The sequence below is a fragment of the Stigmatopora nigra genome, chromosome 2, assembly GCF_051989575.1.
Source record: "Stigmatopora nigra isolate UIUO_SnigA chromosome 2, RoL_Snig_1.1, whole genome shotgun sequence".
Taxonomy (NCBI): Eukaryota; Metazoa; Chordata; class Actinopteri; order Syngnathiformes; family Syngnathidae; genus Stigmatopora; species Stigmatopora nigra.
In genome coordinates, this window is record NC_135509.1 from 245,634 (window position 1) to 271,385 (window position 25,752).

The 25,752-nt window shown below is 60.0% G+C and overlaps 8 protein-coding genes and 1 long non-coding RNA gene across 13 annotated transcripts; 4 read left to right on the top strand and 5 right to left on the bottom strand.

Annotated features, from left to right (window-relative positions):
- Position 1: 1 nt before the first annotated feature.
- On the bottom strand, positions 2-2,543 carry xrcc3 (X-ray repair complementing defective repair in Chinese hamster cells 3). Of its 3 annotated transcripts, XM_077738944.1 has the most exons (7): positions 1,911-2,542; positions 1,402-1,539; positions 971-1,162; positions 746-900; positions 474-686; positions 365-402; positions 2-301 (listed from the first exon to the last, which is right to left on the bottom strand). In XM_077738944.1, exons 1-7 carry the CDS (start codon positions 1,966-1,968, stop codon positions 61-63), a joined length of 1,035 nt encoding a protein of 344 aa, XP_077595070.1. In that variant the 5' UTR covers positions 1,969-2,542; the 3' UTR covers positions 2-60. The 3 variants fall into 3 exon arrangements, with proteins under 3 accessions (XP_077595070.1, XP_077595079.1, XP_077595085.1); XM_077738953.1 differs by lacking the exon at positions 365-402 and having other exon boundaries at positions 1,911-2,543; XM_077738959.1 differs by lacking the exon at positions 1,911-2,542 and having other exon boundaries at positions 1,313-1,459.
- Positions 2,065-10,921, top strand: brf1b (BRF1 general transcription factor IIIB subunit b). Its single transcript, XM_077738870.1, has 17 exons — positions 2,065-2,439; positions 2,916-3,130; positions 7,856-7,936; positions 7,995-8,168; positions 8,251-8,282; positions 8,339-8,411; positions 8,563-8,712; positions 8,789-8,882; positions 8,947-9,073; positions 9,144-9,183; positions 9,292-9,387; positions 9,479-9,808; positions 9,868-9,935; positions 10,013-10,094; positions 10,155-10,207; positions 10,282-10,550; positions 10,628-10,921. The coding sequence occupies exons 2-17, from the start codon at positions 2,947-2,949 to the stop codon at positions 10,884-10,886; spliced, it is 2,112 nt and encodes a 703-aa protein (XP_077594996.1). The 5' UTR covers positions 2,065-2,439; positions 2,916-2,946; the 3' UTR covers positions 10,887-10,921.
- On the bottom strand, positions 3,228-7,749 carry LOC144211506 (uncharacterized). 2 transcript variants are annotated; one of them, XM_077738845.1, is made up of 19 exons: positions 7,532-7,749; positions 7,419-7,465; positions 7,274-7,348; positions 7,074-7,201; positions 6,869-7,015; positions 6,731-6,802; positions 6,498-6,668; positions 6,321-6,417; positions 6,008-6,231; positions 5,768-5,936; positions 5,501-5,700; positions 5,319-5,430; positions 5,044-5,252; positions 4,875-4,992; positions 4,645-4,814; positions 4,484-4,578; positions 4,258-4,376; positions 3,609-4,184; positions 3,228-3,527 (listed from the first exon to the last, which is right to left on the bottom strand). In XM_077738845.1, exons 1-19 carry the CDS (start codon positions 7,732-7,734, stop codon positions 3,325-3,327), a joined length of 3,135 nt encoding a protein of 1,044 aa, XP_077594971.1. In that variant the 5' UTR covers positions 7,735-7,749; the 3' UTR covers positions 3,228-3,324. The 2 variants fall into 2 exon arrangements, with proteins under 2 accessions (XP_077594971.1, XP_077594962.1); XM_077738836.1 differs by having other exon boundaries at positions 6,725-6,802.
- A 36-nt stretch (positions 10,922-10,957) lies between the features above and the next one.
- On the top strand, positions 10,958-14,474 carry vipas39 (VPS33B interacting protein, apical-basolateral polarity regulator, spe-39 homolog). Its single transcript, XM_077738904.1, has 17 exons — positions 10,958-11,547; positions 12,009-12,114; positions 12,189-12,314; positions 12,379-12,414; positions 12,480-12,544; positions 12,611-12,667; positions 12,741-12,833; positions 12,898-12,931; positions 12,996-13,098; positions 13,156-13,183; positions 13,248-13,321; positions 13,419-13,494; positions 13,585-13,719; positions 13,792-13,833; positions 13,889-14,155; positions 14,229-14,333; positions 14,415-14,474. Exons 1-17 carry the CDS (start codon positions 11,464-11,466, stop codon positions 14,433-14,435), a joined length of 1,452 nt encoding a protein of 483 aa, XP_077595030.1. The 5' UTR covers positions 10,958-11,463; the 3' UTR covers positions 14,436-14,474.
- Positions 14,475-14,605: 131 nt separating this feature from the next.
- Positions 14,606-17,629, bottom strand: LOC144211568 (putative E3 ubiquitin-protein ligase UBR7). Of its 2 annotated transcripts, XM_077738923.1 has the most exons (11): positions 17,514-17,629; positions 16,830-17,336; positions 16,259-16,396; positions 16,051-16,184; positions 15,914-15,974; positions 15,739-15,834; positions 15,592-15,645; positions 15,184-15,462; positions 14,955-15,120; positions 14,832-14,893; positions 14,606-14,766 (listed from the first exon to the last, which is right to left on the bottom strand). In XM_077738923.1, the coding sequence occupies exons 3-11, from the start codon at positions 16,376-16,378 to the stop codon at positions 14,677-14,679; spliced, it is 1,062 nt and encodes a 353-aa protein (XP_077595049.1). In that variant the 5' UTR covers positions 16,379-16,396; positions 16,830-17,336; positions 17,514-17,629; the 3' UTR covers positions 14,606-14,676. The 2 variants fall into 2 exon arrangements, with proteins under 2 accessions (XP_077595049.1, XP_077595057.1); XM_077738931.1 differs by lacking the exon at positions 17,514-17,629 and having other exon boundaries at positions 16,830-17,445.
- On the top strand, positions 16,742-17,709 carry LOC144211614 (uncharacterized). Its single transcript, XM_077738999.1, has 2 exons — positions 16,742-17,340; positions 17,541-17,709. Exons 1-2 carry the CDS (start codon positions 17,148-17,150, stop codon positions 17,648-17,650), a joined length of 303 nt encoding a protein of 100 aa, XP_077595125.1. The 5' UTR covers positions 16,742-17,147; the 3' UTR covers positions 17,651-17,709.
- Positions 17,710-18,131: 422 nt separating this feature from the next.
- On the bottom strand, positions 18,132-20,444 carry LOC144209695 (uncharacterized). Its single transcript, XR_013329204.1, has 2 exons — positions 20,151-20,444; positions 18,132-18,658 (listed from the first exon to the last, which is right to left on the bottom strand). It is a non-coding gene; the product is annotated as an uncharacterized LOC144209695 (long non-coding RNA).
- LOC144209685 (claudin-20-like) lies at positions 18,455-19,815 on the top strand. The gene is made up of 2 exons (XM_077736137.1): positions 18,455-18,610; positions 18,948-19,815. The coding sequence occupies exon 2, from the start codon at positions 19,118-19,120 to the stop codon at positions 19,628-19,630; it is 513 nt and encodes a 170-aa protein (XP_077592263.1). The 5' UTR covers positions 18,455-18,610; positions 18,948-19,117; the 3' UTR covers positions 19,631-19,815.
- Positions 20,445-20,518: 74 nt separating the features above from the next.
- Positions 20,519-24,897, bottom strand: LOC144209669 (mitotic checkpoint serine/threonine-protein kinase BUB1-like). The gene is made up of 17 exons (XM_077736114.1): positions 24,759-24,897; positions 24,481-24,677; positions 24,175-24,392; positions 23,890-24,062; positions 23,672-23,751; positions 23,438-23,609; positions 23,118-23,267; positions 22,960-23,026; positions 22,746-22,876; positions 22,619-22,682; positions 22,222-22,511; positions 22,037-22,137; positions 21,778-21,939; positions 21,550-21,707; positions 21,307-21,484; positions 21,140-21,246; positions 20,519-21,028 (listed from the first exon to the last, which is right to left on the bottom strand). Exons 2-17 carry the CDS (start codon positions 24,589-24,591, stop codon positions 20,827-20,829), a joined length of 2,364 nt encoding a protein of 787 aa, XP_077592240.1. The 5' UTR covers positions 24,592-24,677; positions 24,759-24,897; the 3' UTR covers positions 20,519-20,826.
- Positions 24,898-25,752: the final 855 nt, after the last annotated feature.

The following is a 25,752-nucleotide window of genomic DNA, read 5'->3' on the forward strand; positions in this document are numbered from 1 at the left end:
ATGAGTCTTTTGGGAGTTCTTTATTTGTATATTCTTTCGAAATGCAACATTCCTCCCTGTCTAAAGGTCAACGTCGGGTCGGTCCGGGTCGTCCTCCAGTCCCCGGACGCCCTCCTTCCAGACGGCGGCGTGGCGTCCCGCTCGGGGCAGGTGAGGCGCAAAGACCACGTCCAGCCGGCGCAGGACGCTGTCGCGGCCGTCCCGGCTCACCGTCCGCCCCAGCCGTCGCATGCTCAGTCGCACCGTCACTTGGTTGGCCCACGCCAAGCCCAGCGCCGGGCGCACGTTGGACCCAGAAGGACTGAAGAAAAAGACGCATTTTAAGGAGACGAGCCAGAAAATGTTTGTCGTGGAGTGACTTTACCCCGTGTATTCTTGGTTGTCGCTGAAGAAGTCGCTCACCTGCCAAAAGGGGCAATGGGGACATTGTTGTCCAAACAAAACCAAAAAAAAAACAGTGTCTCGGGCGCCACCTGATTGATGCACAGCACGGCGGGATTATAGTGCCGGCAGAGATGGCGCAGGGCGGCCGAGAGCGCCAGCAGCTCCCGGCTCCTCTCCGCCCACTGGGACGGGTCCAGCTCGGCACGGAACAGCGCCGCCACCGAGTCCACCGCCACGAAGCGCACCAGCCGGCGAGCCAGCAGGAGCGCCACGCGGCGCCTCAAGCAGTGTCGGAGCGAGGCCTGGGGACCGCCGCCGCCGTTCAGATGAAGGAGGCCCGGTCGGGAGGAGGGGGTCTCACCAAATCGGGGGCGTGCTCCACGTAGACGTGGTCGGCGAAGCGCCGGCCGGCCGTCACGCCGGCGGGGACGTCGGGACGCAGCCGCGGCTGCTCGGCGATCAGCTGCCGCAGGCGTTTGCCGGGGAAGGCGTCCTCCGTGCACACGAAGACGGCACCTGGGGGATATCCGGCCCGCCGGACGTCAGAACGCCACGGCCAACCCGCCCGACGTCCGCCCCGACTCACCCGAGTCCAGGCCCCCGTGTCGGGCCGGGTACTGCGCCGAGAGGCAGAGCTGCAAAGCCACCTGGGTCTTCCCGGCGCCGCTCTCTCCGGACAACTCGGTCACGCCGCCCACGGGGAGGCCCCCCCGTAGCAGCCCGTCCAGCAGGGGGCAGCCCAGGCTGAGGGTGGTGCCCGTCTCCTCCGCCCTCAGAACTGCGCGCAAAGACGCGGTCGGTTTAGCGTCGGAATCGGCGCCGACACCTCGGGGGGGAAAAAGTTTCATTGGCCGCCACCCTCCCGCTTCAAAGGGATTGGGCATCTACTGGGAGTGGCCAGAGGAAGAAGAGAAATGGGCTCACTCACCGCCACCGATGGCGCCAGTCTTCCAATCCATTTGAAGCCAGATGGCCACACCAATGAAGGCAAGAGTGGTGTAAAAACCAAGGAGTCACCTGGCAGCGGGCGGCGGGGCCGGCAGTGCAGGGCGGCGGACGTCAGGAGGTGGCGCACGTCGCCGGCCGACAAGTTGGTCAGCCTCTGCAGGTCCGGAGCGGACAGGCGCAAGACGTCTCGCACCCAACGAACGCCGGCTGCGGAAATACAATACAAATAATAACATCCTTTTATTATTATTTTTTTACATTTTGTTTTGAATTCACTGGCATTGAATTGGGAGGGCCCGGCAGTCGTGACCCATGACCACCAGGGGGCATCTTTGTCAATATGGTATCAGGCAAGTAAACAAGAAAAATGACGTTAAGAATATCTACTTTTAAAAAAGTCAATAACAAATTGTCATTTCATTGAACAAACTTTGAACAATGCGAGTTAATAAATTCATTTATACGGGAATTCCTAAGGGTTTGAATGTTGTCGTTTCGATAGATTGTTTTTGCTTTGCTTTTCTTTTCCTTCCTGCTGCGATTGCTATTGGATTCGTAACGTGTTTTCAGGTGATTACCTTTGTTGAGGGCGCCGATGATCCTCGGGTGAAGGTCCAGCTGCCGCAACGAGTACATCTTGTCCAAGTTCACAAGTTGTTTTACACTAAGTTGTCCCACAGTTTATCGGCTTTCCCGCGCGCCCACGTCGTCATCAGTGTGCGCCGATTGGACCGTTCCATTTGGGGCTACGTGGTGTGTCGCAGAAACGTTTCTTCGTGACACTTTGTGTGCCATAGAGTCCGTATGTTTCTAATTGTTTCATCGGTGGACGAAAAGCTGGGTAAACTGCAAAGCGGCGAAGCGACGGCGTGTTGCTGTTTCCGTTTCGAACGGGAACATATGACGTCATCCAAAGCCGACTCGGGAAGGCCAAAACAACGAAACATTTCTCGGCTTCCTCTTACCAAAAGTCATTAAAAACATTCAGTCGGAAAATAATGGCCACGTGAAGAAGATAGTATTTTTTTGCCTGCAAAGATGACGCAGAGCACCCGAGAAGCTTGCTGAACGTTTTCCTCGACAAACTATTCTTATTGTTTTGCATTTGTGAGTCTTGCTTTTCCTTTGTTTGAGTTTTATAAGAGTGCCATGTTATGAACAACCGCTTCTTACAATGGTCTAACACACGCGGTGTGCATGGCTGTGGGCACTATAGCTTATTTATACCAAGTTATTACGACGATATGGCTGCCTCTGAAAGATGCTTTAGCTCAGCCTGGAAGGGCTCGCATCGCTAAGGCAGAATACGATAGTTCGAGTCCACATGTAGATGTTTTGGTTTCTCATAAGGTCGTGAACTTTATTACACATATCGTCACTATTATGTTTCTGCACAAGTTTATCTTCAACGTTTATTTAAAAAAACGGAATGATAAAAAAAAAACAACGGGCACTGCAAAGCTGACTATTTAAATCATGGTCATGTCCAATTGATTTGAAGTGGGCAGACGGGCTTCACCTTTGTCCAGTCCAAATGGATTTGACTTTGAGAGTGCGCATTTCAACGGCTATTAACTTTGCAGGTCGTGCCACCGCCGTGACCTCAGCACCGCCATGAGCTCCAGGCTGTGCAAGGCCTGCGGATGTTCCGACATCGATGTGGACCAGGCTCGGGGCAGCGCCGTGTGCACGGGCTGTGGCTCCGTCCTGGAGGACAACATCATCGTCTCAGAGGTCCAGTTTGTGGAGGGGAGCGGAGGAGTGTCTTCCGCCGTGGGACAATTTGTGTCCACCGATGGTAAGTAGTGGTCATTGTGCCTCTTTTGCCAAATGGCAGTAAATAAGTTCATGATATGCATGCAAAATGATCCTTGCAATTCACAAATCAAATGAAGTACAATTTGTTTTTTTTTTTATTTCAACTGGACAATAAGACAATGAGTTTCAAACATTTCTGGTCACGCTTGAAGACAATCACACGCTCCCCACATGTTAAACTCCTTCCATGGCTCGGATGATTCCACGGTGAATACTGTCGCCGGACAGTTGGCCACATTGGGATCGTTGCCGGGCGGCGACGTTTTGGCCAGAACCCCATTGCGAAACAGGCGCTCCCGCGTCCTCTTCGGAAAACTCCGACACGGGGTCGGGAGAAGAGCCCAAGTCGCCCATTATTGATGGCTTGCCACCATTCCCTGGGAAGAAGAAGAAGAAAATGTCTCCACAAGTTGACATAAACCTTAACCAAAGCACCCCGTTCTGCTGGCTTGAGATACCTGCCACGTGGAAGTCACGGCCGGCAGTTGGAAAAGTTTTCCCTCGGCTTCTTTGGCTCTCGGCAAAATGCGGGCGCTCTCCCCGTAGGCCCGAATGGACTCTTCTCGGAGGTTTCACGCGGATGTTTTCCACCACCTGCCTCGTGGCGGACGGACCATTTTGGGCCGCCGGGATCCGTTCGGGAGAAGAAATTGGAAGGGTGGCGGGTCGCTCTCTCTCCAAGGGCCACTGAGGTTGAGGGGGCTTGAGCAGAGCATTTTGACTCAGGGGAGCCCAGTTGCGTACGGGAGTCCGCTGGACCCCCGACCTCGAGGCGGAGTGGTGGCGCAGACGGCCGGCGGCGCTCCAGCCCCGCCTCTTCTGCCACGCCTCCGAGGAGTCGTATTTCCGGGGAAATCCGTCCCCCAGTTGGCTTCGAGGAGCGGTCGCGGCGGACCCGCTCGGCGCACTCGTCGTGTTTGGGGATTGGAGGACCGGTGCCGTGGTGACGAGGCCAGGAGTGCTCTTTCCGCTGGCTCTTTCATTCTTGGACACCTTCTCTAAACAGTCTTGCATGGGCTTCAGATTCTTTGGATCTGTGGGAAATCCCATTTTTTGGTCAGACCCTTCAACCCAACCCCAAAACCCCCCCACCAAGCCAAGACCCACCCGTCAGGCTTCCAAAGACTTCGATTGAACCCACTCCGGGAGTTTCAGATCTGGACATCCGATCCTCCTCCGCCACTCTGGTGCTTGCGCTTAGCGGATAAAAGCACCTAACGGTTAACCTGGGAAGACAAAGGATGGATGGATGTGTGGTCTTCTCCAATCCCCCCCCCCCCCCCCCCCCCAAAATAATAATAAAATGGTGCCAGCAGACATTGCGGTCCATTACTTAAACTGAGAGTCTCGGGAACTGAAGTTGGGTCCGTCCGCAACCAGCTGTCGGTCGTGACGGATCTCGTTCTCGTACACCACGTAGTCGCCGACCTGCTCAACGAGACCCATCGCCGTTAGCCCAGTACGCCAGTGTCCACGTCGGGTTGGAAGCCATACCGTGGCCCGGGTCCCGCACGAGTCCAACTTGAACTGGAAGAGGACCCGAGTGGCGTCCGTCTCTTTGGGTCTACAGCTGGGGTCCAGGAGGCTGGTCCTCTCGGGCCGCACTTTGGGCCACGTCCACGTGGGTTTGGTCACCACCGTCACCACGCCGTCCGCGGAACAGACTGAGGCCACCGGACAGTCACTCGGTCCAGTAAAAAAAAGTGCCGGATTGCGCCACTCACCTATCATGTCTTCCGTTTTGAAGAGGCATTGTTTCGTTGTGGAAGTCTGAACCTCCAAAGTTTGGGCGTCACGCAGAAGCAGCTTAAATGTCCCGTAGAAGTCCGATAGGTTGATGTCCTGAAAAAAGACAAAGTCAGTCTAAATTTCCAATTTGCGGCCACCACTTACTTGATAAGTGTATCCTATGGAAAACAGGGGCACTTCCAAGATGCCATTTTGACTGTCGTTGAGGAATTTGTAGCCTCTCTGAGCGGCCAGTGGCGCCGTCAGCGGCTGGTGGTCCACGCCCACCTCCCACAGCGACCGGGTGCCGGGGGACACGAGCACCTTGAAGAGGATCCCTCCGTCCAAACACTGAGCCGTGACCTTTGGTGGCACTTTAGAAGAAAGGGGAAAAACTTGCATCTTCAGACAAGATGACGTCCAGCCCATCTTACACGCACTAAAGACTTGAGCCGCGATGGAGGTGTGGTGGTAGTAGGAGTCCTCCCGGGGTACCACGGTCAACGTGAAGTTGACGTCGATGGAGTACCGCACCACGCCTTCCCCCAGGTACTGTGGGAAGGGTCTTTTCAGCCCACGGCGTCACTCAACTCCCGAAACAATCGAGCCCGGGAACTCCCACCTTCCTTCGGACCACGGGCTCCGAGAAGGGCAGCCGGATTTGGTAAGCGCGGCTGCCGTTGGGGTGAACGAAGGGGGCGAGCGTCAAGGCCGTGGCTTCCGTCAGCAGCCGCCGCTCGTTAACGGCCACTTCCGCCAAAATGACGTCGCTGGGAACGTTGCCCAGGTAGATGCTGAACATCTGGTCGTCAGGGTTGCTCTCTACGGGAAACCACAAAAAGCCATCACGAGGTGGCAGTGGCAAAGAAGCATCTTTCGGGAGACGCACGGTCCAGGCTGAAGACTTGGTGGCACAGCGGTGGCGTCCGGAGCACCCGCACCATCCCGAGCCTGGTCTCCACGCCGTCGGCCTCGTCCCCGTGCTGGGCCCGGAAGCGCTGCTCGTAGCGCACAGAAATGGCAAACGTCTCCTTGTAGCCGTTGTCGGCCACCCAACTCTGGAAGGAGAGCGCGACGCCGGGTCAAGAGACGGCTCCCCGGCCCGAGAGGCCAACGGCCGGGCCATTACCCTTCGGTGGCCTCCCTCCGCACCAAAGGGAACCGAGATCCGGACCAGGCTTTCTCCCCGGACCAGCTGGAAGCCCTTGGCGGCGGCGTCCTCTCGGTCCAGCATCTGGCCTTCCACCTCCAGACGGTGCCGCGGGTTTTTCAAGACGTCTCGCTCCTCCAGGAGAGGCCTCGGTACTCTCGGGACTTCCCAGATCAAGCGGGCGCCGTCGTAGGAACCCGAATCTGACGGGCCAGCCACTCTTTAGCCGCTAGAGCCAATATACCCGGCCGGCCGGCCAGCCAGCCGACGGGCAAACGGGAGCGGCGCGTACTGATGGGGCAGGCCACGGACAAGTCCAACATCACCAACGTCAGCTGGCGTTTGTAGAAGAGAAAAGCGCCGAGGACCACAAAGGGCACGTTGTCCACCTGCGGATGGGAAGCCAGGAATATCACCCGACCGGCGAGACTCCGTCCCGACGGCCCGACGGCCGGACGGACGCGCTCACGTGGATGATTTTGGCTTGGGCGGCTCCGTAGGGCGCACGGAGGACCGCCCTCTCAGCGGTCAGAGTCAGACCGTAGCCGCGGCTCTCGGCCTCCGCCACGGACAGCGGGGTCAGGCTGCCGTCGCGCTGGCCAAACATCAGTCGAGGAGCCCGGCTGGCCGTCACCAGAGCCTGAAGCGCACGGTGGCCTCAGGCGGGGCCTCTGGGAAACATCAGGTGAGGTCTACCTCTGCCAGGGCCTCCCGTCCCGCCGATCCGGCCGCTCCAGGCCGAGCGTCGCAGCCAGCCTCCCTTCCGACGTTGACCTTGACGGCGTCGCGCCGGTGAGCCCAATGTCCGACGCGCAACCGGCACGCCGCCCGCCGCCTTACCTCCATGTACTCCTCCTCGCACGTGATTTCTCGGCCAATCCAGTCGAGAGGGGGAGAGCACTCGGCGGACACCGTCTGAGAGCGCGTCCACTCGGAGCCGCCGTCGCTCACCAAAATGTTGAATTGAAAGACGAAAAGCCGCCCGTCCTACCCAGACGAGATGGAGAGCATGACGTCGGGCCGGAGGTGGAGCGGGAAGCCGTACCTGGATGCGGGTGAAGCACGAGTAGTAAGAAGCCCTGAAGGTGGTGAAGCCCTCCTCCTGGAGGCCGGCCAGGGTGTAGCCGCAGCGCGAGGCCACCTCGGCGCCGATGGCGTGCGTGCCGTCGGAATCTGGGCCCGGGGGGGATAGCCGGGTCAAGTCGGGAGGCCGCCGCGCGACCATTACCACCCGTCAAAACTGACCCACGGCCTCGAAGCGGACCGTCTCTTTGGACGGCACGCGAATCCACAGGTATCGATCCCGGCAGGCCCACTCCACTGAGGACAGTCTCGCAGTTAGCAATGGCGGACGACAGATAGGGCGGACGGCTACTAGCAAAGCGCTCACCTTCCGCCGTCGCTCGAGTCCAGTTGGCCAAGGCGAGAACGCAGAGCCTGAAATGAAAGGCGGGTGTGACGGACGGACGGAAGGCACGTCCCCACGCCGGCCGGCAAACTCACCCGATGAAGACAGCGGGCGGCCCCATCTCGGAATCCAAACGCAAGCGCCGTTGAGTGCCGGGCCGGTGACTGACCCCAGCTGTTTTTATGGGCAGGTCGCCACGGCAACAGGCGATTGGCTCACACCTGGGAGCCATTGGCGTTCTCGTGGGACGGCCAGCCCATTGGCCCTTCTCCCAGGTCCCGCCCATCGGGGCCGCCATCCACGCCTACCCGATGGTAGCCAATCATTTGCTCTGGTTTTGTCATTTGTTCCAGAAACAAATCAATAAATGCTAATAAAAAACTAAAAAGACTTTTTTTTTTTTTTTTTTTCCTTCCCAGGTCCTGCCAAGACGCCTCTCCTGGGCACCGGGTTCCACACGGGCGTGGGCAAAGAGTCGCGGGCGCAGACGCTTCAAAGCGGTGAGTTTGCGGCCTTTCTTTTTTGTTCTTCCTTGGACGCTCATCGGCGTTCCTTCAGGGAGACGTCAGATCCATCACCTGGGCAACCAGCTGCAGCTCAACCAGCACTGCCTGGACACGGCCTTCAACTTTTTTAAGATGGTGGTCAGCAGGCACCTGACGCGCGGACGCAAGACGGAGCACGTCATCGCCGCCTGCCTCTACCTGGTGTGCCGCACCGAGGGGACGCCACGTATCCATTTTTTTGGGGTTTGGGGGGGGGGGCGTCGGGATCCGTCCGTCCGTCCGTCACGTTTCTTGACCCCAAGCGTCAGATATGTTGCTGGATCTGAGCGACCTGCTGCAGGTAAGCTTGTGGCCCCATAGCGCCACCTAGGCTCGACTGACTGGTCGTGCCTTTAGGTCAATGTTTACATCCTGGGAAAGACCTTCCTGTTGCTGGCGCGGGAACTCTGCATCAACGCTCCGGCCATCGGTGAGAACGCGCCGATGGAGAGAGGGAGGGAGGGAGGGAGGGAGCCTTCCTACCTCCAAAAATATCTTTTGGCCCTCCGGCGCCGACGCGGGACTCGGGGATCCACACTGAAACGTGGCGTGGTGAGCCTCTCTGTCTTTTTTGTACTCAGATCCCTGCATGCTGATTCCGCGCTTCGCTCACATGTTGGAGTTTGGCGGCAAGACGCACGACGTCAGCATGACGGCCCTGCGTCTGGTTCAGAGGATGAAGAGGGACTGGATGCACACGGGACGCCGTCCCTCGGGGTTGTGCGGCGCCGGTACGTCCTCCCCGGTCTCCTCCCGGGCGGGGCGGGGCGGGCCGGACGGAACGCCCGATTTTCTTTGTCCTCTCAGCGCTGCTGGTGGCGGCCCGCATGCACAAGTTCCGGCGGACGGTGAAGGACGTGATCGGCGTGGTCAAAGTGTGCCAGGCCACGCTGAGGAAGAGGTGAGACGGAGACCCACGCCAGTCCGACGCCCACCCCAGTCTTACGGCGCCCCTGGTCCCGCAGGCTGACCGAGTTCGAGGACACGCCCACCAGCCAGCTGACCATCGACGAGTTCATGAAGGTGGATCTGGAGCAGGAATGCGACCCGCCCTCTTTCACCGCCTCTCAGCACAAAAGCAAGATGCAGCAGGTATGTCAGTTGGTCCATCCGTCCGTCCCTCCGTCCGTTACCACGGTGACCCGGGCTTCTTCTTCCGCAGCTGGAGCGAGAGTTGACCAAGAAGCTGAACGAGGTGGAAGGTAGGCGAGCCACGCTGGGATCTATCCCAGTCTCCTCTATTGGGACTCGTCCACTCGGCTAACTCATACGGCCACGTGGAAGTTGACTTTTTTTGTTGTCCCCCGCAGGTGAGATCAGCTCCTACCGAGACCAGATCGAGAACGAGTTGGAGAAGAGCCGACCCAAACTGCGAGGAATCTACGCCGCCTACCTGGGCAAAACGGGTAACCGGGCAAAGCCGGCCTCCCGGACACGTGGCCTCTTTCCGCCGGGGGCCGCCCCCGAGTGACCGCCGCCGCCGCGCTTTCCGGGCAGAACCTCGGGAGGTGGAAACGCCGCCGCGGCCCGACGGCGAAGACGGCGAGCTCCAGAGCGCCACCCGTCACCTGGCGCGGAGCTTCCTGCGTCAGATGATGCGACGGGAAGGCCATCGGGGCCGGGAAGATGGCGGCCGGGCCGAGACGGAGGCCCGCCAGTCGGACGAAGAGGAGGAGGAGGAAGAGGAGGAGGAGGAGAAGAAGGAGGAGGAGGGCGCGCCTACCCGCCCGCCGGCGCCCTCCGTCGCCGTGATCTTGGAAAGCACCGCCGCCGGATTGGACCTCCAACGGAGCTTCCGGATCGTCGGCGAGGACGGCGACCCGTCGGGTGAGTCGAACCACCCGCGGCCGTCGGGTGGGCGTCCTCCAGCTCCTTCTCGCCGACAGACGGCGAGGTGAATTCGGAGGGCGGGGACCTGGATCTGGACGGCATTGACGAGGTGGAGATCGACAAGGTGAGTCTGGAGGAGGAGAAAGAGAAAGAAAGAGAAAGAAAAGGAGGTGATTTTTCCCTGTGGTCGCCATCCTTTAGTACATCCTGAGCGACAAGGAGGTCCAAGTCAAGACTGAGATGTGGATGGAGCAGAACCGGGAATACTTGCAAGAGCAGAAAGGTTGTCTCAAGACCACCTCCGCACGTGACCGGCCCCACTGACGGCCATTTCTCTCCCCAGAAAAAGAAGAACGAATTGAAAAAGAAAAGGAGAAGGGGACCTACAAAGAGAAGGTGCGTCCCACGGCGGCGGTGGAAAGAGAAAAGTCACTTTTTTCCCCAACGGCTGGTGCGCTCTGTTTGGGCAGCCCAAAAAGTCCAGCAGGAAGAAGAAGAAGAAGGAGAGCGTGCAAGCGTCCACGGCGGGCGAGGCCATCAAGAAGATGTTGGCCAAGAAGAAGATCTCCTCCAAGATCAACTACGACGTCCTCAAAGACCTGAATGAGAGCGGCCAGAGCGCCGCTCCCCAGAAGCGCCCGTCGTCCCCGCCCCGTCCCGGCGCCAGACCCGCCAGAAAACGACGACGGCGCGACAAGTCGCCGGACTTGGCCGTCGGCGCTAGCGTCATGGGGGAGAGGTGAGTCGCCGCTGAGTCGCCCGCCTTTTGGTCGCCGGTCGGCTCCGCTTGAAACGCCCGGCCGCTTTCCCCCTCAGGCTGGGCCCGCTCTTCTCGGAAGCGTCCGAGAAGACCCCCCCGCCCCGGCTCGTCGAAGACTCGGACGTGGCGGCGACGGCTGCGCCGCCCGAGCGGACGTCCGGCGGCGCGGACGAGGAGGAAGAGGAGGAGGAGGAAGAAGAAGAAGAGGAGTGCGTCAGCGCTCTTCAGCTGGTGGAACGTCAGTTGACTTTTTTTCAAAATTTGATTTTAGGCAATTGTAAATACGGGAAGCATTTTCAATACGTCAAGAAATAACCGCGTGGCAGTCCCGATACTTTTGACACGTTGACCTTTTCTTTTTCAGGTTTTGCTGGCAACGCGGAGGAGCAGGAAATCTTCTAGCGCCAACTTTGGTCTTCAGGAAATCTTCTAGCGCCAACTTTAGTCTTCTTTTGTTTTCTGGTGGTGGAGCAAATGACCCCGCCCCCTTGTTGTTGTTGTTGTTTTCTTGTGTGTCACTGGGCAGAGATAAGCTAGCTTCAACATGAATCTTGTAACATATGATATTTTTCCAATATTTATTTGAGGGGAGGGAAATCCTGTATTAAAATGGGTTTGGCTCGAAATCCTGTATTAAAATGGGTTTGGCTCACCTGCGATTTCAATGACTTGACACACGGGGACCGACCGCAGAGAAGACGAATGGCGTTTTCTCGGTCGGATGGGGACACCTGTAGGCTACTCTGCAAACACGGCGGGCCCGCCGTCGGACTCTCCTTCCCAGCGGCCATTGCGGCTCACCAATCCCGGAAGCAAGGGCTCCCGCCTTCGCGTATGATCGTCTGGTCGTCTCTTTCCCCCCCTGTCGTTTCGTCTCGTTTTGTGCGCCACCATGCTGAAGAGTCGCTCCGACGAGGAGGACTACTGGAACACCAACAAGTTTCAAGCGTTCACCTTTGACGACGAGGACGACGAGGTGAGAAGGCCCCTCCCCTTCCCTTCTTCCCGATAGCGCAGATGGGTGGGCCCCGCCTCCCTTCATACCTTCTTCTTATTTCTTCATGACTCATTGTCTTTTGGACAATAACAAGCACCTCATACTTGACTCAATGTTGTGTCCACTCCACTAGAAGTGGAGTTCTTGTCTGTGAAACGTAGAGAAGAAGCCATAAAAATAACAACAACAACAGAATTTCCATAAAATGGGATGAATAAAGGTTCTTATAAACTCAAAAGCTAAGACGGCCTCGTCAAGGCCGAAAACATTCCTTTGGGCTTCTTTTCTTTGGCCACTTTTTCTTTGAAATGGGATGGCGAAAGGGCCACCGTTGCCACTCACAACGGCACGTCAAAGCCAGCCAGCGGCAGCTCCAAAATGGCCGTCTCTTCAACGGATTGGCCGCTGGCTTACCGGGGACGCCGCTTTTCTTTCCCCAGCTGAGAGAATCCAAAGCGGCCGTGTCCAGCCTGCCGCGGCTGACGGCCGACGACGACGACGACCTCGGGCTGGAGAAGGTCAGCTGGAGCGGCGAGCCCGTCGGAAGTGAGAGTGCCGCCGTCTGGGGCCCGCCCGCGTCCGCCACCCGCGCTCACCGATCCTTTTTCCCGACCGCCCAGGCATCTCGTGGTCCGTCGGGGAAACGGCCGGCGCCCGCGTCGCCGGAGCGGATGCCGGCCCCGTCCGCGTCCCCGGCGACCCCGCCAAGGTCAACGCGGGCCACCTGCTAGGATCCCTCTTCAAAGGTCAGAGAACGTGGCGGCAACGGCGTGCGCGGCCCGGCTCACCGTCTTTGCGTGTCGTCGGCAGGACGGAAAAACTGGACGGCGTCCGCCTCGGCCGAAGGTGAGTCTAGCCTAGCCCGCCAAATGGAAGCCAACGGAGCCGGAATGGCCTTTGTCTTGGGGCAGCGTGGAGTCGGGCGGCGGGCACCACCTGGGCTCCGGAGATCCGACTCCCCAGAAGCCACAAGCCGGTAGGTCGTCGCCGCCGTCGTCCGCCGCCGTCTCGCCACGCTGATGACGTCCCGCTCCACGGGCAGGATTTGGCCGGCGACCGCTCTCCTGGAGAGGTGGTGGACAGGATGCGGCGGGGAAAGGTACGTGCGTACGTGCGTGCGTGCCTGCCTGCGTCCGGCCGGTTTTGTCCTTTTGTTTTTGTTCTTTCTCCAGGCCGCGTCCCTGGAAGCTTTCCGTTGCCTCTCGGAGAAAATGGAACTCCTGGATTCGGCGGTGGACGCTCACGACGGCGACGTGGTCACGGCGGTGGGCGAGCCGGGACGTGGGCCGCTTTGCGTTTTCTTTTCTGACTCCCGCGTTCTCCGTTCAGGTTTTGATTTTCTTGAAGAAAAGCTTGAGTCAAGGTGAGTCCCGGCAAGATGGCCGCCGCCCAGCGCCACAGGGAGAACTTGATCCCGGTCGTTTCAGAGGTCCTCTTCGGCCAGCTGGCGTCGCGTCGGACGGCCCTGATGCATTTCATCAACTACTTGAGCGAGAGCGGCCAACGGCGGCTGCTGCTGGACCTGTACAGGTGCGTTCTCCCCCCTGCCGCCCATTGCCCCGACTCACCTTTTCCCACCGTCGGAAGGTCTCTGGGACGTCACGAAGACGCGGCGGTAAGTGGAGCGGCCCGGGTCGGTCCGCCGTCTCTGACCGAGCGTGTGGCCGGCCGGTCGGCAGCTGCTCCAGTACAGAGAGCACCTGGGCGTGGCTGATGGAAACGAGAGGCGGGACTTCCTCAACGGCTGCCTCAGGTGAAGCGCTGGCTTTTCTTTGGGCGGGGTTAGTTATAAACCGTGCTTTTTTTTTCTTAGCTTAAACCTTCTTCTTTTTCTTTCATATTGTCGTCAGTCTGTCCTTTTGTGCGGAGGACCGGGCCCACGTGCGGGACCAGATGGCCCTGCTGGAACGCCAGATGCTACTGGAGGTCCCGTTTGGCTTATTTTGTTCCTTTTTCCCTCCGCGTTCCATCCTTCCTTTGACTGGCCGTCCTGACCCGCGTGCGTCCGCGGGGCAGGCGGCCGACGGCGAGGCGCAAAGGAGCGGCAAGGCGGAGATCTTCCAGAAGTATCCGCGCAAGGCCTCCGTCCTCCACCTGCCGCTGGTCACCACCCTCTACTACTGCTGCTTCTACCACTACGAGCGGCCCGAGGTAGGCAAGCGCCGCCGTCGCCGGACTTTGACTCCCCCGCGACCTTTCCGGTCCCGTCCCTGTGGTCCGCAGGGCAGCTCCGACGGCCCGGGGGAACTTCGGCGGAGCTTCAAGGTGAGCGGCCGGGGGGGGTATTTGCGTGCGCCTCTGAGCGACCCGCCGCGGTCAGATTTCCGAAAAGCAGTTCCTGGTGACGGCGCTGAGCGCCCTGGCCAAGCGCAAGTCGTGGAGCCACGTGGACGCGCTCTTCACCCGTCGCAGCTGGCTGGGCTTCACCCGCAAGAAGTCCCCGCTGGCCTTCCGCAAGGTGGTGGAGGTCCTGCACCGAAACGGCGCCCCGGCGCCGGTTCTGCGGGATTACGTGGGCCTGGTGGAGGACGTGGATGCCCGGCTGGCGCTGGCCCGCAAGCACAAGTGTCACGATCTGGTCATCGAGGTGAGCGCGTGCGTGGCCGTCCGAGCGCGTGGCCGCCAGAAACTCACCTCCGTCCCGTCTCCTCCTTCCCCAGACTTACCGAGAGCTGAAAGAGCGGCGAGCGCTGCTGGCGTACCGAGGCCAGGTGGAGGCGGGATCGGCGCAGGAGCGCAAGATCGACGAGCTGCTCGCCAACGCCGTGAGTGAGGAGGGAGGGAAAAGAAAAAGGAGCGACCAAAAAAAAAGCACGCACGTCACCGCTTGCTTTTTCTTCCCGCAGCAAATCCGATGGAAGAATTGACGTGCCGTCCCATCCGGTTGACACTTTTGCCCCCCCCCCCCCCGAAAAAAGATCTGTAATGCTTTTTACCATTTCTAGTAAGGCATTTTTTTCATTAAAAAAAGGAAGCATGTATAGTCAGGCCTCTTTCCTTGACCATTTCCAAAACATGAAAAATGAGCTCACCAGGCTTTGTGCTATCATCCAGAAATTTTATTTGGAAAAAGAGCCGCCACGCCGTCGTTTGCCGTCTTCACCGCCGTCAGGCGCAGTGAAAGCTGTTGTCCGCTCGCCTTCTCTTGCGACTCTGCTGCCGCTCGAAAAAGTCCCGAATGTCCTCCGAGGTCACCACCTGAGGCAAAGACGCCAAGCGTGAGCCCGTGGACACCCACGGGAATGCTCGCCACCGCCACTTACTTTTCCTTCCGCGGCAAACGTCTGCAGAAAATCCTTCAGCTCGCTCTTCATGTCGTTGTAACCTGATGGGCAGAGGGGGGTTGGCAGAAGGTGAAGACGTCGCCACGCAAAGGCGGCGCTTACCGTGAATGATCTCCAGCTGCCGCACACGGTCCAGGTTACTCAACGCCGACATGAGCGGGTCGCGCGCGGGGGTGGCCGCTTCCTCGCGCTCGCCCTTCCTCTCGTACGCCAGCACCGTGTCCGACTCGTCCGGCAGGAAGGAGAGCCCCGCCTCGGACAGCCGCCCCTGGGGGGCGAGGCGCGCGCGTCAGGAGGCGGAGGACGACGTCTCGCCGTCCGGCGCTCTCACCTGGCACGGGCGGCAGCGGCACAGCCGGGAACGCCAGCCCGGGGGCCAGAAGACGGCTCCGGGCGGCCTCCCCCCGGCCCCCAGGCCCTTCAGGCGGCAGGGCGGCGGCGGCGCCCCCTCGTCGCCGTGGCTCCGTTTGCGGCCGGCCCGGTCCGGGGAGGCCCCGGCGCTCCGGGCGGGCGGGGCCACGTAGGCCCACAGGACGTCGTTGGCCTCCATGCACGACTGGCAGATCATCTCGTGCAGCTCGGCGCCGTCGGGGAGCGCGCAGCCCAGGTGCTGCGGCCAAACCGCAAAATGTTGTGGATGAAGCAGCCCCAAACAATTAAAGAGCTCTTCTTCCCGTATGGCCCCTTTGTTATTAGCGCCACGACGGCAAAGGCGTTTTGACCCTAACCCTTGACTCACCCGGCCGTGCAGCCAGTCTTCGCACAGCACGCACTGGATCATTTGGTCTTCCACCTGAACAATAAGAAGAAATGAGAGCAGAGTCGGCCTTTCCCCGAGACTCGGAAATGGGCGCTTTCGGGAATACCATTCCTTTTTGACCCTCACCTGATCTTCCGGGTCGGGATAGGGTCGGCGGCAGGTGCAGTACTCCCCGAAGAAGTTGTGGCTGTATTTATTCAGTTGGTTGACCTCGTCCTTGTCCTGTGGCCGTCAACGGGCAACGGAGAGGAAAGGGTCAGCCGCTCCCCTCCCAAATCCCCGGGGGCGTACGGCCACTCACCCGGAAGAGTTGACAGCGCGTGTCGGCGAACTTGCCGTTGCCGCAGTCGCAGCGGAAGTTCCTGAGGAAGGAAAGGGCCGCGCTCGGTACAGACGACGTGCCACTCGCCGGACGGCCGTCGGCGTGGCCCGGCTCACCTTTTGGTGTAGAGCTCAAAGAGGTCGTGACCTTCGTGACACTTGTAGGAACAGGCCAGGCACACCCCGGCCGCCTGGCCCCCCTTGGGCGTGCACGTGTTGCAGGCGTACAGAGCCTGCCGCTTGACGTAGCCCTGCGGCGGGAGTCCGCGGGCGGGCCGTTAGGGAGAGAGTCCCCGTCGGGCGGCTCCGTCCGACGGCTCCGTACCTGGGGGTAGGAGCAGTGCTCGGCGTCGCTCCCGGCCAGCACGGCCGACGCTTCCTCTTGCAGCTCCTGGTCCTCCTGCAGGACGTCGACCAAGGAGAGGGTCTGCTCCTGCTCAGACATCTCGGGAGGCTTCCACACCTGAGGGAGACAAAGCAAATGAAATTCAAATCCAAGGCAGACGTTTGGGAAAAATAGAGGATCCCAGTCCGAGGGGACGGAAACCTCGTCGTTCTCACGGACGTCTAATCGCAGTCCGTGGCGCAGGCGGATCACAAACACAGAGCCATCACTGAGACCAAAACAGGCCATTAACCCGTGGCTAGCTAGCTTGCGAGCTAGCTTACCGGTACACGAGTGCCCATTAGCTGTCATTAGATCAGCTGTGTTTGGGCTAGCCGTCTAGGGGTGAATGGGGTGTTTTGGTCTCATCGATAGCTTATCTAGCTAGCTATCTATCTATCTATCTATCTATCTATCTATCTATCTATCTATCTATCTATCTGGCACGCTTCCCGGTGGGCGAGCGGCCTCCTCTCGTTAGTGTGGCTGTTTTGGGCAAATATTCACTTACCTGGGTCGTTGGCGAGCTTCGGAACACCGGCTAGTCGCTCCAAATCCGCTCCAAGAGCTTCACGGCTGGCGCACAATCAAAAGAGGCCGCTGTCTAACGCCGACGACGTCCGAAGGGAAACAAGAGACATTGTTAGCAAGCGCATGTGTTGCAACGCGCAGCTGCTCACTGCACTCGTTCGCTCTCTCGAAACTCTAAACACTAAGTATTCGACGCAACGCCATTTAGCATTAGCAATAGCATCATGCGCAGCGCGGCTAGTCTTCGCTCTGGCGACTTCCTGTGACAACATCCGGTCTTCGGCTCCGCCGAGCCAAAATGGCGTCTGTGGAGGCTCTGGCCATCTCCGCGCAACTCGCGGATGGATACTCTTCCAAAGTGCAAAGAATCGACGTCCCGGTGGAGAAGACGCTGCCGTCCTTAATGCGAGGCCTGGCAGCGGTGCGCGAGAAGATCTCGCCGCTTCTCGACCAGCTGGTGGCCGAGGAAAGGCTCGCCGGAGACCACCTGGGTATTTCAGAGACCACCTTTTCAATTCAAATCACGCCTCATTAATTCATTTTGGCCCTAAAATGAGGATAGTATTTTGCTGCAAGCACTTCCACAGCGGTCCGCGGCGAGAAAAAGCTTGCCGTAGATGGCCCTGAAAACTGTGCTGTATTTTGAGTCAAAGGTCAAACTTACAGACCAATTGTTGTATTTGCGGTGCAGATGGCCAAGAAGACGACGCCGGAGAAGAGGACAGCGACGAAGAGGACGGCGGGACGGGAAAAGAGGACCCTTTGCCTTCGTCACCCTCCCTTAAACGAGCCAAAATGTGAGCGCCCCCCCAGCAATATTTTTGGCTTTTTTCTTTTGGCTAATAAAGTATCGAGCAACCCACCCGCTTCGCCTCTACCTTATTTCTTGACGGCTTTGCCACTGAAAAAGGGGACTGCGCCATTTTTGCCGCATCCAATGGTGTCGACGTGGACAAATTTGGTGGCGGGCGGCCTAATTATCCCGGCGCGGGAAAGCGTGACCGACGTAGTGGAGCGGCGCCGCTATCGGCGGGGCCAGATGCCTTGAGCGCCACGGGCCCGTGCCGATAATGACGGCGGGGTCAGAGGTCGTGCGCCGCCTCTCCACCAAGTTAATGGCCCCGATAAAGCCGTGGCGGGCAGACAAAGAAGCAAAGGCGCCTGGCGTGGACTGAGATCAAATGATAATGCTGCCGCCGCAAATGACTCATTAAAGGGCCCCCCCCCCCCATTAGACCTCACGCGTCTGTTATTGACGGGGAAGAAAAAGAAAAAACAATCATCATTTGATCTATTAGACTTTATTCACGCTCATCTTATCTTTGACGTGACAGCGCCACCAGACGTCAAATTCCAATTTGAACGCCATTCCCGGAATGCCGTCGTCGAACGTCCGAGGCACGCCACCGGGCCGGCACCCCGATCGGACAGACAAGTCGGGTGTCAATCAAAGAGCCCCCCAAAACGTCATTTTGCCTTTTCTTTCGCCAACGGCGCCGCGAGGCTGGAAAGGGCCCCGCCTCCGGAGGGGCGGCGTCCCGACACGGTGACGCCACTGCGGCAGGCGGCGGGGCACGCCAACTCATTTGCCCGTGATAACGGGCTAAGGCGGAGTGTGCGAGGGTGGGCGGAGCGGGGACGGACCTTATCGGCGCGGCGCAGAGGCCGGCCGCCGCCGTCGCTTCGCCGGAACAAAGACGCTGGCGGCGGGCTGGTGTGGGAAAGTCCCCGGATCGGAAGGCGTCCGCCGCTGACCTTCAGGTGAGATCGGGGGCGGCCGATGTCCGGTCCGTCGGTCCGTCCTCGATACTGCGGGAAGAAATTAAATGTCAATTCAAGGCTATACCCGGAAAAAAAAAGGTTAAATGACATTTGGGGGGGGGGGCTCCTAGTGTGCCGTTGATAGACACCCCGATCGTCCGTCTAAACAATGGACAATCTTTCAAGGACTAACGCCAACGACGGCATTTTCCGTCGGCCACCTCAACTGGAAATTGGACTTGCTACGTTTGCTCCCATCCTCCAAGTTGACCAGCCAAACTTTGTCTAAAGAGGGTTTTCTGTCCCCTCCTTTCTGACGCCCATCCCCCTCTTCTAGGCCGGACGGAGGTGGCCGTGGCGTCGGGCGGCGCGCAGATCCTGGCCCTGGTCCTGGCGCTCTTGGGCACGGCGGGCGCGGCGCTGGCCACGCTGCTGCCCAGCTGGCAGGTGGGCACCGGGGCCCGCTCCGGCGCCGTGTTCCCCGTGTGGCGCACGCGGGGCCTGTGGATGGACTGCCTGTGGTACGGGGCCGGCGGCTTCAGCTGCGGCTGGCGCCATTCGCCGCCGTACGCCCGGGCCGCCATGATCCTGTCCTGCGCGGCGGGCGCCTCGGGGCTGTGCCTGACTTCGCTGGGGCTGCGCTGCACCCGCTGGGGGGGGCCGGCGCGCTCCAAGGGCCGGGCGGCCGTGGCGGCGGGAGCCTGCTTCGCGGCGGCCGGCGTCCTGTGCCTGCTGCCCGCTCTCCTCCTGGCCAGGGAGCCGCCGGTGGCCGAGTACCGTCCCGGCGGGGCGCTGTGCCTGGCCTCCGTCTCGGCCGCCTTCCTCCTGGCGGCCGGCGTGGTCTTCTGTCTGCCCACGGACGGCGGCCCCGCTTCCGCCCGGCCGGGCCCGTCGGCGGATGCGGCCCCGGAGACGGCCCCGGAGACGGCCGGAGCGCGCGCCGTCAAACAAGGCCGACTCGTGGCCGAGGCGTCCTCCGAGAACGTGAGGGACAGCTACGTCCTGCAGGAATACGTCTGACGGGCCGCCGGGACGGTGGGACGTGTATTCCGGATCCAGGGAGACTCTACTTCATCTTTTCCCATCGACCTCCCGTGGAGGGCGGGGGCGGCTCGGGCGCCGGCTCGGGTGCGGCACAGCGTGGAGGACAATCATCACGCTGATAGCTTCCCATTACCTCCTCAACACGGCTGGGTGCACACGCAGAGGCCATGAATGTCAAGTGGTGGGGGAGGAGGATGATGATGATGATGACTTTTCAGTGCCGTTGACGGCCATGCATGTCCATTTTCTAGATGACTCTTCCAACGTTTATTTCCCGTCTGCCGCAAATACAGCAATCCACTTGAGATGATTGGGGGGAGGGGGGGGGGATGAATGACGCAGATAATGCATGGCTTTTTGGACCTTTGTGTAAAAACGCAATTCTTTAGCTTATTTGGCATTGTAACAACATCGACATCGAGAACAAAAAGTCACCTGCAACTCTTTTGGCTTGAATGTATGGGGAAAAGAGAAAGAAAGAAAAAATGATGACTACCTTCTCATGAGACGGACCCTGTCCGGCGCGTCCACCACGACCGAGCTCGGCAGCGCGGGGGCGGAGACATCGCTGGGGCTTCGATACGTAGGGGTATGAGCCGGGACTCGAATGGGGTGATTTTCGAAAAAAGTCCAAATCAAGTGTCAAATCGCAAATGGTGACAGCTGAAGTCTTGGCGTCGCCGTCTTCTTGATTGTGAAACTCCTGTGTCGTTCTCGGCCACGTGCTGGCGACGCACGCGGCGCACAGTATGCACGCAAGCGAGCACGTAGGAATGAAAGGGTCTCACTCGGGCGGCCATCTTGGGACGGGCCTGATTGACTTGACGTACGTGGAAAAGACTACAAATGACTCCATTTTTCGAGTATGTTTAACGTGCGCTCAATTTACAGCACTCTTGTTCTACTTTATTTCAGCTTCTGCTTTGAAACTGAGCCACAGCCATACAATATGTTCAAAAGCACATCCAAATCCGCACAAAACAAAGACCGCCACACGTGTGGAAATACGACCAGGAGATAACCCAAGCTCAAATATATTTGGGACGGGGAGTGGCCGTCCGTTCCACGAGTCTGGGTCCATCCGCGGCTTGTCTTTTCGGCCGACGGCGTGGTCAAGGCACCTCCGCCGCCATCCAAAAGAAACCCTTTGAAAAGACCGCGCGGCGTCTCGGTCACCGCCGGGCCACCTTGGCGCTCTCCAACAGGAGGACCAGCAGGCGGCTCTTCAGCGAGGGCATCTTTGCGGCGTAGTCGCGCCGCAACACGTCGCTCAGGCGGCGGCGCAGGTCGGCCAGCGTCTCTGGCGCCGGGCGACAGGCGCTCACGTTCAGCAAGGTCAGGAAAAAGTGGCACCACGTGTCGGCGTGAGGGTTCCTGAGGAGAGAAATCAAAGCCAAAGTATCATTCGGGGTAAGGCGGGTATCGGCGGGTACCGGTCAGCGTCCGCCTCGGCCACTCGTGAGCGGTCTCCGTAAAATCAATGACCTTCGAAAGGCGGCGCGGGGCATCCACACGCCGTCCTCCTCCGTCGGCTGCATGTAGGTCCCGAACAGGAGGACGTGCGCCGTCGCCGCCACGCCGAACATATCCGCCTGCCAACGTGGACACGTCAAGCGGGCGGGTCGAGAGGCGATGGCGGCCGGCGGACCCACCTGGTAGCTCCAGGGTTTCCCGGCGAGCATCTGGGGGCACTGGAAGCCGGACGTCAAGCACTTGGCGGTGAAGGCCGCGCCTTCCGGGAAGAGCTCCATGTCCACGCTTTGGCCAAAGTCCACCAGGACCAGACCGTGCTCCGGGTTCTCCGACTCAAAGTCGTCATTCTCCACGAACCTGGACGGGACGATTTAGGGCACGCCGGGCGTACGGGGGGGGGGGGGGGGGGTTAGGGGGGTCACCTCTGTCCCAGCACAAAGTTGTCCGGCTTGACGTCGGCGTGGATGAGGCGGGCGGCGTGAAGTTCTTCCAGCATCCGTAGCATGCACACGGTGAAGTACATGACCAGAGGCTGAGGCATGACTTTGTCGCCCAGATTTTTGTAAAGGTTGACCACGTTCTGAGGGAGGTAGAGGGGAGCATTGAAAATGGCCGCGGCGTCAAAAGGGCCGCCAAAAGGGCCGCCGTACCAGCAGGGTGCCGTAGCCGTGCAACTCGGCCACCAGGACGCTGCCGTCGGTGAAGACGTGGGCCGAGCGGATGCGGCCGAACATCCGACGGGCGGACGGGCCCAGGCGACGGTCCAGCTGCGCGTTGATGTAAAACTCCCACGGATTGGCCGGCTTCTGCACCTGTGGCGGCACAAGCGGGGACGGGTCACCTTTTCCCCCACGGGGACCGGGGCCAGAGTGGCCTCCTCCGCCTCCTCCTCCGCCTCCTCATCCTCACCTTGAGCACCAACTTGTCGGAGCCGGCGGGATCGCTGGCCTGGTAGACGGTGGCGAAGGCTCCCCGGCCCAGAACGCGCTCCACTCGCAGATGCGCCCCTCCTGTCGCCCAGACAACCGGGGCGCGGTCAAGGCCGGTCGGCTCGGAAACCGGGGCGCGCTCACCGCTTCCCGTCCTCTCCTCACCCATGCTGACGGTGGTCTTGGGGGCGATGTCGGGGAGGCCGCGCCCCCAGCTCACGTATTGCGGATGCGAACTGAGGGGCGGGCTCATCTCGGAGAGCAAGCGGGAGACCAGACCCTCGCTCCAGGGATCGGAAGGTACGGCTTCCAGGGGGCCATTTTGCCCCACCTCCTCCGTGGCCAGCGCTCCCGGCGTCCGTTCCCCAAAGGACAGGGTGGCCGAGGTGGACGTCGTCGGCGGCCCCTCGTCGTCCGTCAGCTTCTGGTCGGGTGGGCTCTGCTCCAAGATGGGGCTGAAAGAGAGGCAAAAAAGAAAGAAAAATAAGAAGAAGAAAAAAATGGGGGGGGGGGGGGGGGGGGGGGGAATCCCGCCAGGGTTAAACCCCACCGGCCACTTCACCTGAGCTTCTGCAAACGTCTGACGAAGGCGTTTTCGTCCCCGTCGTGGTCGCAGGTCCCGCTGCCTACCGACGCCAGAGCGCCCATCATCCAAGTGCTCAAATGATGTTTTTCCCACCACAACTTACCCGCGGCTCTCTGTGCAAAAGGCGCGGTGGTGCCGCTGGCAAAGTCCGCCGCGCTCTCCAGAAGCGACGACGCCGTCGTCGTCTCGCCGACGGGGTCCGCCGTCGCTGCGCCCGTGCGGCCAGTAAGGGTGCTGAGCCAAAAGGAAAATGCCACCTGAGCCGTGGGCACGCGAGCGCACCAAAAGCCCGGGAAAAGCCTCTGCCCGCCTCTGACCTGACATCGTCCTGGTAGATGGTGAACGGCGCCGCGGAGACCACCGAGCCGGTGGGAGAGGCACCTTCTGGGAAACAACATCATGCGAGACAGGGGTTCTTTCCAAAAGTTTGGAGTGGGGCATTTACCGGGTTGACTTGTTTTGTAGAAAAGCTTACCGTTCAGCTCAAAGGGGTCGGGCTGCGGCAACGGGAAAAGCGGCTCGTGGCCGTCGGGGCCCGGCCGCTCGCCGCCGACAAAGGCCATGGACGGGTCGCCGAAGGTGGCGCCGCTCAGCGTGGGCGCCTGGAACATTCCCATGATGACATCTGGAATGCACACAACAGCGTGTTGACTGCTATTCCCGAGCCTTCCTTGTGTTGCATTTCTAAATTCATGCTTGATGAAAACAACTTATTACTCGGTCCTACTTGGTAGCATACTGGAGCGCTCGCTCCCTCGCTCGCTCGCTCGCTCACTCACTCACTCACTCACTCACCTATGGCTTCACGCGTGTTGACGGTGGGTGACGGCGGCACTCGAGACGGCGTGACGTGCACCCAGCTGGAGTCCCGAGAAGCGGCGGACGGGCTCTCCCGTGACGCCACGTCAAAGTCGGCCTCCACGTCCGGGCCGTCGGGCGCCGGCGATTCCTCGACGGGAAGCGGCGACTGGACAGAAAAAAACGAGGGTCGGCCCCGGGGGGAAAAAAAGAGCTCCTCCTGCGTCTCACCTCCGGTACCCGGCCCACCAGGTCCTGTTGGTGGCGCAGGCTGACTACCGCCTCCCTGTCCTCCTCCAGCGAGCGCTCCACTGTGCAAGGGACAGACACCCCGGCCGGTGAGACGGCATCCGGCCCGGCGACCGTTCTTCCGGCCCGGCGACCGTTCTTCCGGCCCGGCGACCATTCTTCCGACCCGGCGACCGTTCCCCCGGCCCACGCCGACTTACGTCGGAGTCGTTCCTCGGCCTCCCGCTTCTCTCGCCTCTTCAGCAAGTAGGCCCTGCCTCGCGCTTCCTCGAAGCTGAGCTGTCCTCCCTGCCACTCCAGCACGTCCTTGGAGTACATGGACACGGAATGGCACTCGCCGCGGGGTTCGCTCCGCACTTCGGAGCGCGAAACTCTGGAGGGCAAAGAAGAGGGGAGGGGGGGGGCTCGTTAGAGGCAGCTGGAAGGAAGAATCCAGTGCTCAAATGAAAGAAAAGGGTCACGAACAAGACTATGTTTTTACTCACGTGCGGACGGAAACAAAGTCGTCGGCCGGAAGTTCCGGCTGGGGAGGAGCACTTCCAGAGTCGTCCGGCCGGAGTTGGCTTTCGTCGGGCCGTCCGGCGCATCCTGCGCGAGAGGGACACGTCAGCGGCGACCCGGGGAGGCGGCCCGAAGGCGACCGAGCCACACCCCCACACCTGTCGACGCCGTCTGCCGGCTTCCGCTCCTGGCCTGAAAGTGCCTGAGGAAGAGCAGCAAACGGACGAGAACCATATCAGGTCTCTGAGCTCGGGGCGGCCGGCCGGCAACGTCGCGGCGCCGACGCTCACCTGTATTCCCGCGCGAGATCCTCGGTGGGCTGGGCTCGGTTCTCCAACGCTTTGCGGTAAACGGCGTCGGCCTCCTCGTCCCTGTGTTGGCGCTCCAAGTGTTGCACCCATGCCAGGTAGAGCGCGGCCGTCCTGGTGCCCACGCCTCTACTCACGATGTACTGGAACAAGGCCTCGGGCTGCGAACAGTACGCGGCCTGCAAGGGGCCACGTTTCGGCATTGCGTCGACGTTGCCGCGCCGCCGCCGCTTTTCCCCGGGAGAGGCGGGCGCACTCACGCATCTGACGCAGAGGCGGACGAAACGGATGTCCTCGGCGTAGCGCTCGGCTCCTAGAAAGGTCTGAAGCAGCCTGTCCAGCACCGTGGACATTCCCTGACCGCCGGGGGGCAAAGTCCCGTCCAAGTAGTCCACGAACCTGCCGAGAGAACCACGTCACGCGGCGGCCATGGCGACAGCGGTGGGGCGTGAAAATAGCGGCCACCCACTTGAGCCAGACGTCCAGCGGGTCGTCTCCGGCGTAGGAGCCGAGGCTGCTCTCGAAGGCCCTGCTCGGAGACACAAACCATTACGGCGTGCGTCATTGAATACGTGCCACGCGAGTGGCTTCAATTGGGCCGTTCTGTGGCATTTCTCCGCTTTAACGACGTTAGGGGCTAACAACTTTGGACTATTCCAAGTTCAATAAGTGGCCGATAAAACCTACTGCATACAGTGCCACTCGTACTGTCAATTTCAAACTGAAGGAGGACGCGTTGAAAAGAAGCGGCGAGAGACTTTGGAACAACTCAATCCGTGTGGTAAAACTACCTCCGGTAAATGGACGAATGCGTTTCGAAGAGACAAAAAAAAAAACAACTTCGCCAAAAAGCAAAAGACCGGACAACAGCAGCACCTTTCCCAGATAGCTCGGAAATGTTCGACTTACTTGAGACAAGACGCCACGTCCATTTCCATCTTGTGGTTAAAAACAAAGTCTTAAAAAACAACAAACACAGATGAATAAAAGAGGACAAAATGGCTCTTCCGAAACCTTTGATTTAAACTTCCCGCTCAGCCAATAGCACGAGGGCGTGGTGTGGTGACGTAGCAGTCTTACTTCTTCTTTCGCGAAAAAAAAACAATAACAACAAAAATAACGACAACTCCCTTTGGGTGCGCTTGCGCCGCCTTCCGGCGGAATGAAAACGTGACGATGAATGCGTCATCTAGATTTTTACCAATCGCTTGCCGAGCAACAGGCTTACCGTTAACCGTGACCGTTGACTTTGGG

Bases quoted from the DNA above. Each gene is read 5' to 3' on its own strand.
- xrcc3 (XM_077738944.1), bottom strand. From the start codon at position 1,968: ATGTACTCGTTGCGGCAGCTGGACCTTCACCCGAGGATCATCGGCGCC. The intron at 1,163-1,401 runs GTGACTCCTTGG...CTTTGCGCGCAG, and splicing joins GCCCCGCCGCCCGCTGCCAG to TTCTGAGGGCGGAGGAGACG. The intron at 687-745 runs GTGAGACCCCCT...GGCGGTCCCCAG, and splicing joins TGGAGCACGCCCCCGATTTG to GCCTCGCTCCGACACTGCTT.
- brf1b (XM_077738870.1), top strand. From the start codon at position 2,947: ATGAGCTCCAGGCTGTGCAAGGCCTGCGGATGTTCCGACATCGATGTG. The intron at 10,095-10,154 runs GTTGTCTCAAGA...TTCTCTCCCCAG, and splicing joins ATACTTGCAAGAGCAGAAAG to AAAAAGAAGAACGAATTGAA. The intron at 10,551-10,627 runs GTGAGTCGCCGC...TTTCCCCCTCAG, and splicing joins GCTAGCGTCATGGGGGAGAG to GCTGGGCCCGCTCTTCTCGG.
- LOC144211506 (XM_077738836.1), bottom strand. From the start codon at position 7,734: ATGGCGGCCCCGATGGGCGGGACCTGGGAGAAGGGCCAATGGGCTGGC. The intron at 6,803-6,868 runs GTAAGGCGGCGG...GACGCCGTCAAG, and splicing joins GCGAGGAGGAGTACATGGAG to GTCAACGTCGGAAGGGAGGC. The intron at 4,377-4,483 runs GTAATGGACCGC...TTGTCTTCCCAG, and splicing joins TCCCGAGACTCTCAGTTTAA to GTTAACCGTTAGGTGCTTTT.
- vipas39 (XM_077738904.1), top strand. From the start codon at position 11,464: ATGCTGAAGAGTCGCTCCGACGAGGAGGACTACTGGAACACCAACAAG. The intron at 12,834-12,897 runs GTGGGCGAGCCG...TTCTCCGTTCAG, and splicing joins ACGGCGACGTGGTCACGGCG to GTTTTGATTTTCTTGAAGAA. The intron at 12,932-12,995 runs GTGAGTCCCGGC...CGGTCGTTTCAG, and splicing joins GAAGAAAAGCTTGAGTCAAG to AGGTCCTCTTCGGCCAGCTG.
- LOC144211568 (XM_077738923.1), bottom strand. From the start codon at position 16,378: ATGTCTGAGCAGGAGCAGACCCTCTCCTTGGTCGACGTCCTGCAGGAG. The intron at 15,975-16,050 runs GTGAGCCGGGCC...TTCCTTCCTCAG, and splicing joins TTTGAGCTCTACACCAAAAG to GAACTTCCGCTGCGACTGCG. The intron at 15,121-15,183 runs GTGAGAGCGCCG...CTCGCCCCCCAG, and splicing joins GCCGCTGCCGCCCGTGCCAG to GGGCGGCTGTCCGAGGCGGG.
- LOC144211614 (XM_077738999.1), top strand. From the start codon at position 17,148: ATGGCGTCTGTGGAGGCTCTGGCCATCTCCGCGCAACTCGCGGATGGA. The intron at 17,341-17,540 runs GTATTTCAGAGA...TTTGCGGTGCAG, and splicing joins GCTCGCCGGAGACCACCTGG to ATGGCCAAGAAGACGACGCC.
- LOC144209685 (XM_077736137.1), top strand. From the start codon at position 19,118: ATGGACTGCCTGTGGTACGGGGCCGGCGGCTTCAGCTGCGGCTGGCGC.
- LOC144209669 (XM_077736114.1), bottom strand. From the start codon at position 24,591: ATGGGTGCAACACTTGGAGCGCCAACACAGGGACGAGGAGGCCGACGC. The intron at 23,610-23,671 runs GTGAGACGCAGG...TTTTCTGTCCAG, and splicing joins TGGTGGGCCGGGTACCGGAG to TCGCCGCTTCCCGTCGAGGA. The intron at 21,940-22,036 runs GTGAGGATGAGG...GTGCCGCCACAG, and splicing joins CCGACAAGTTGGTGCTCAAG to GTGCAGAAGCCGGCCAATCC.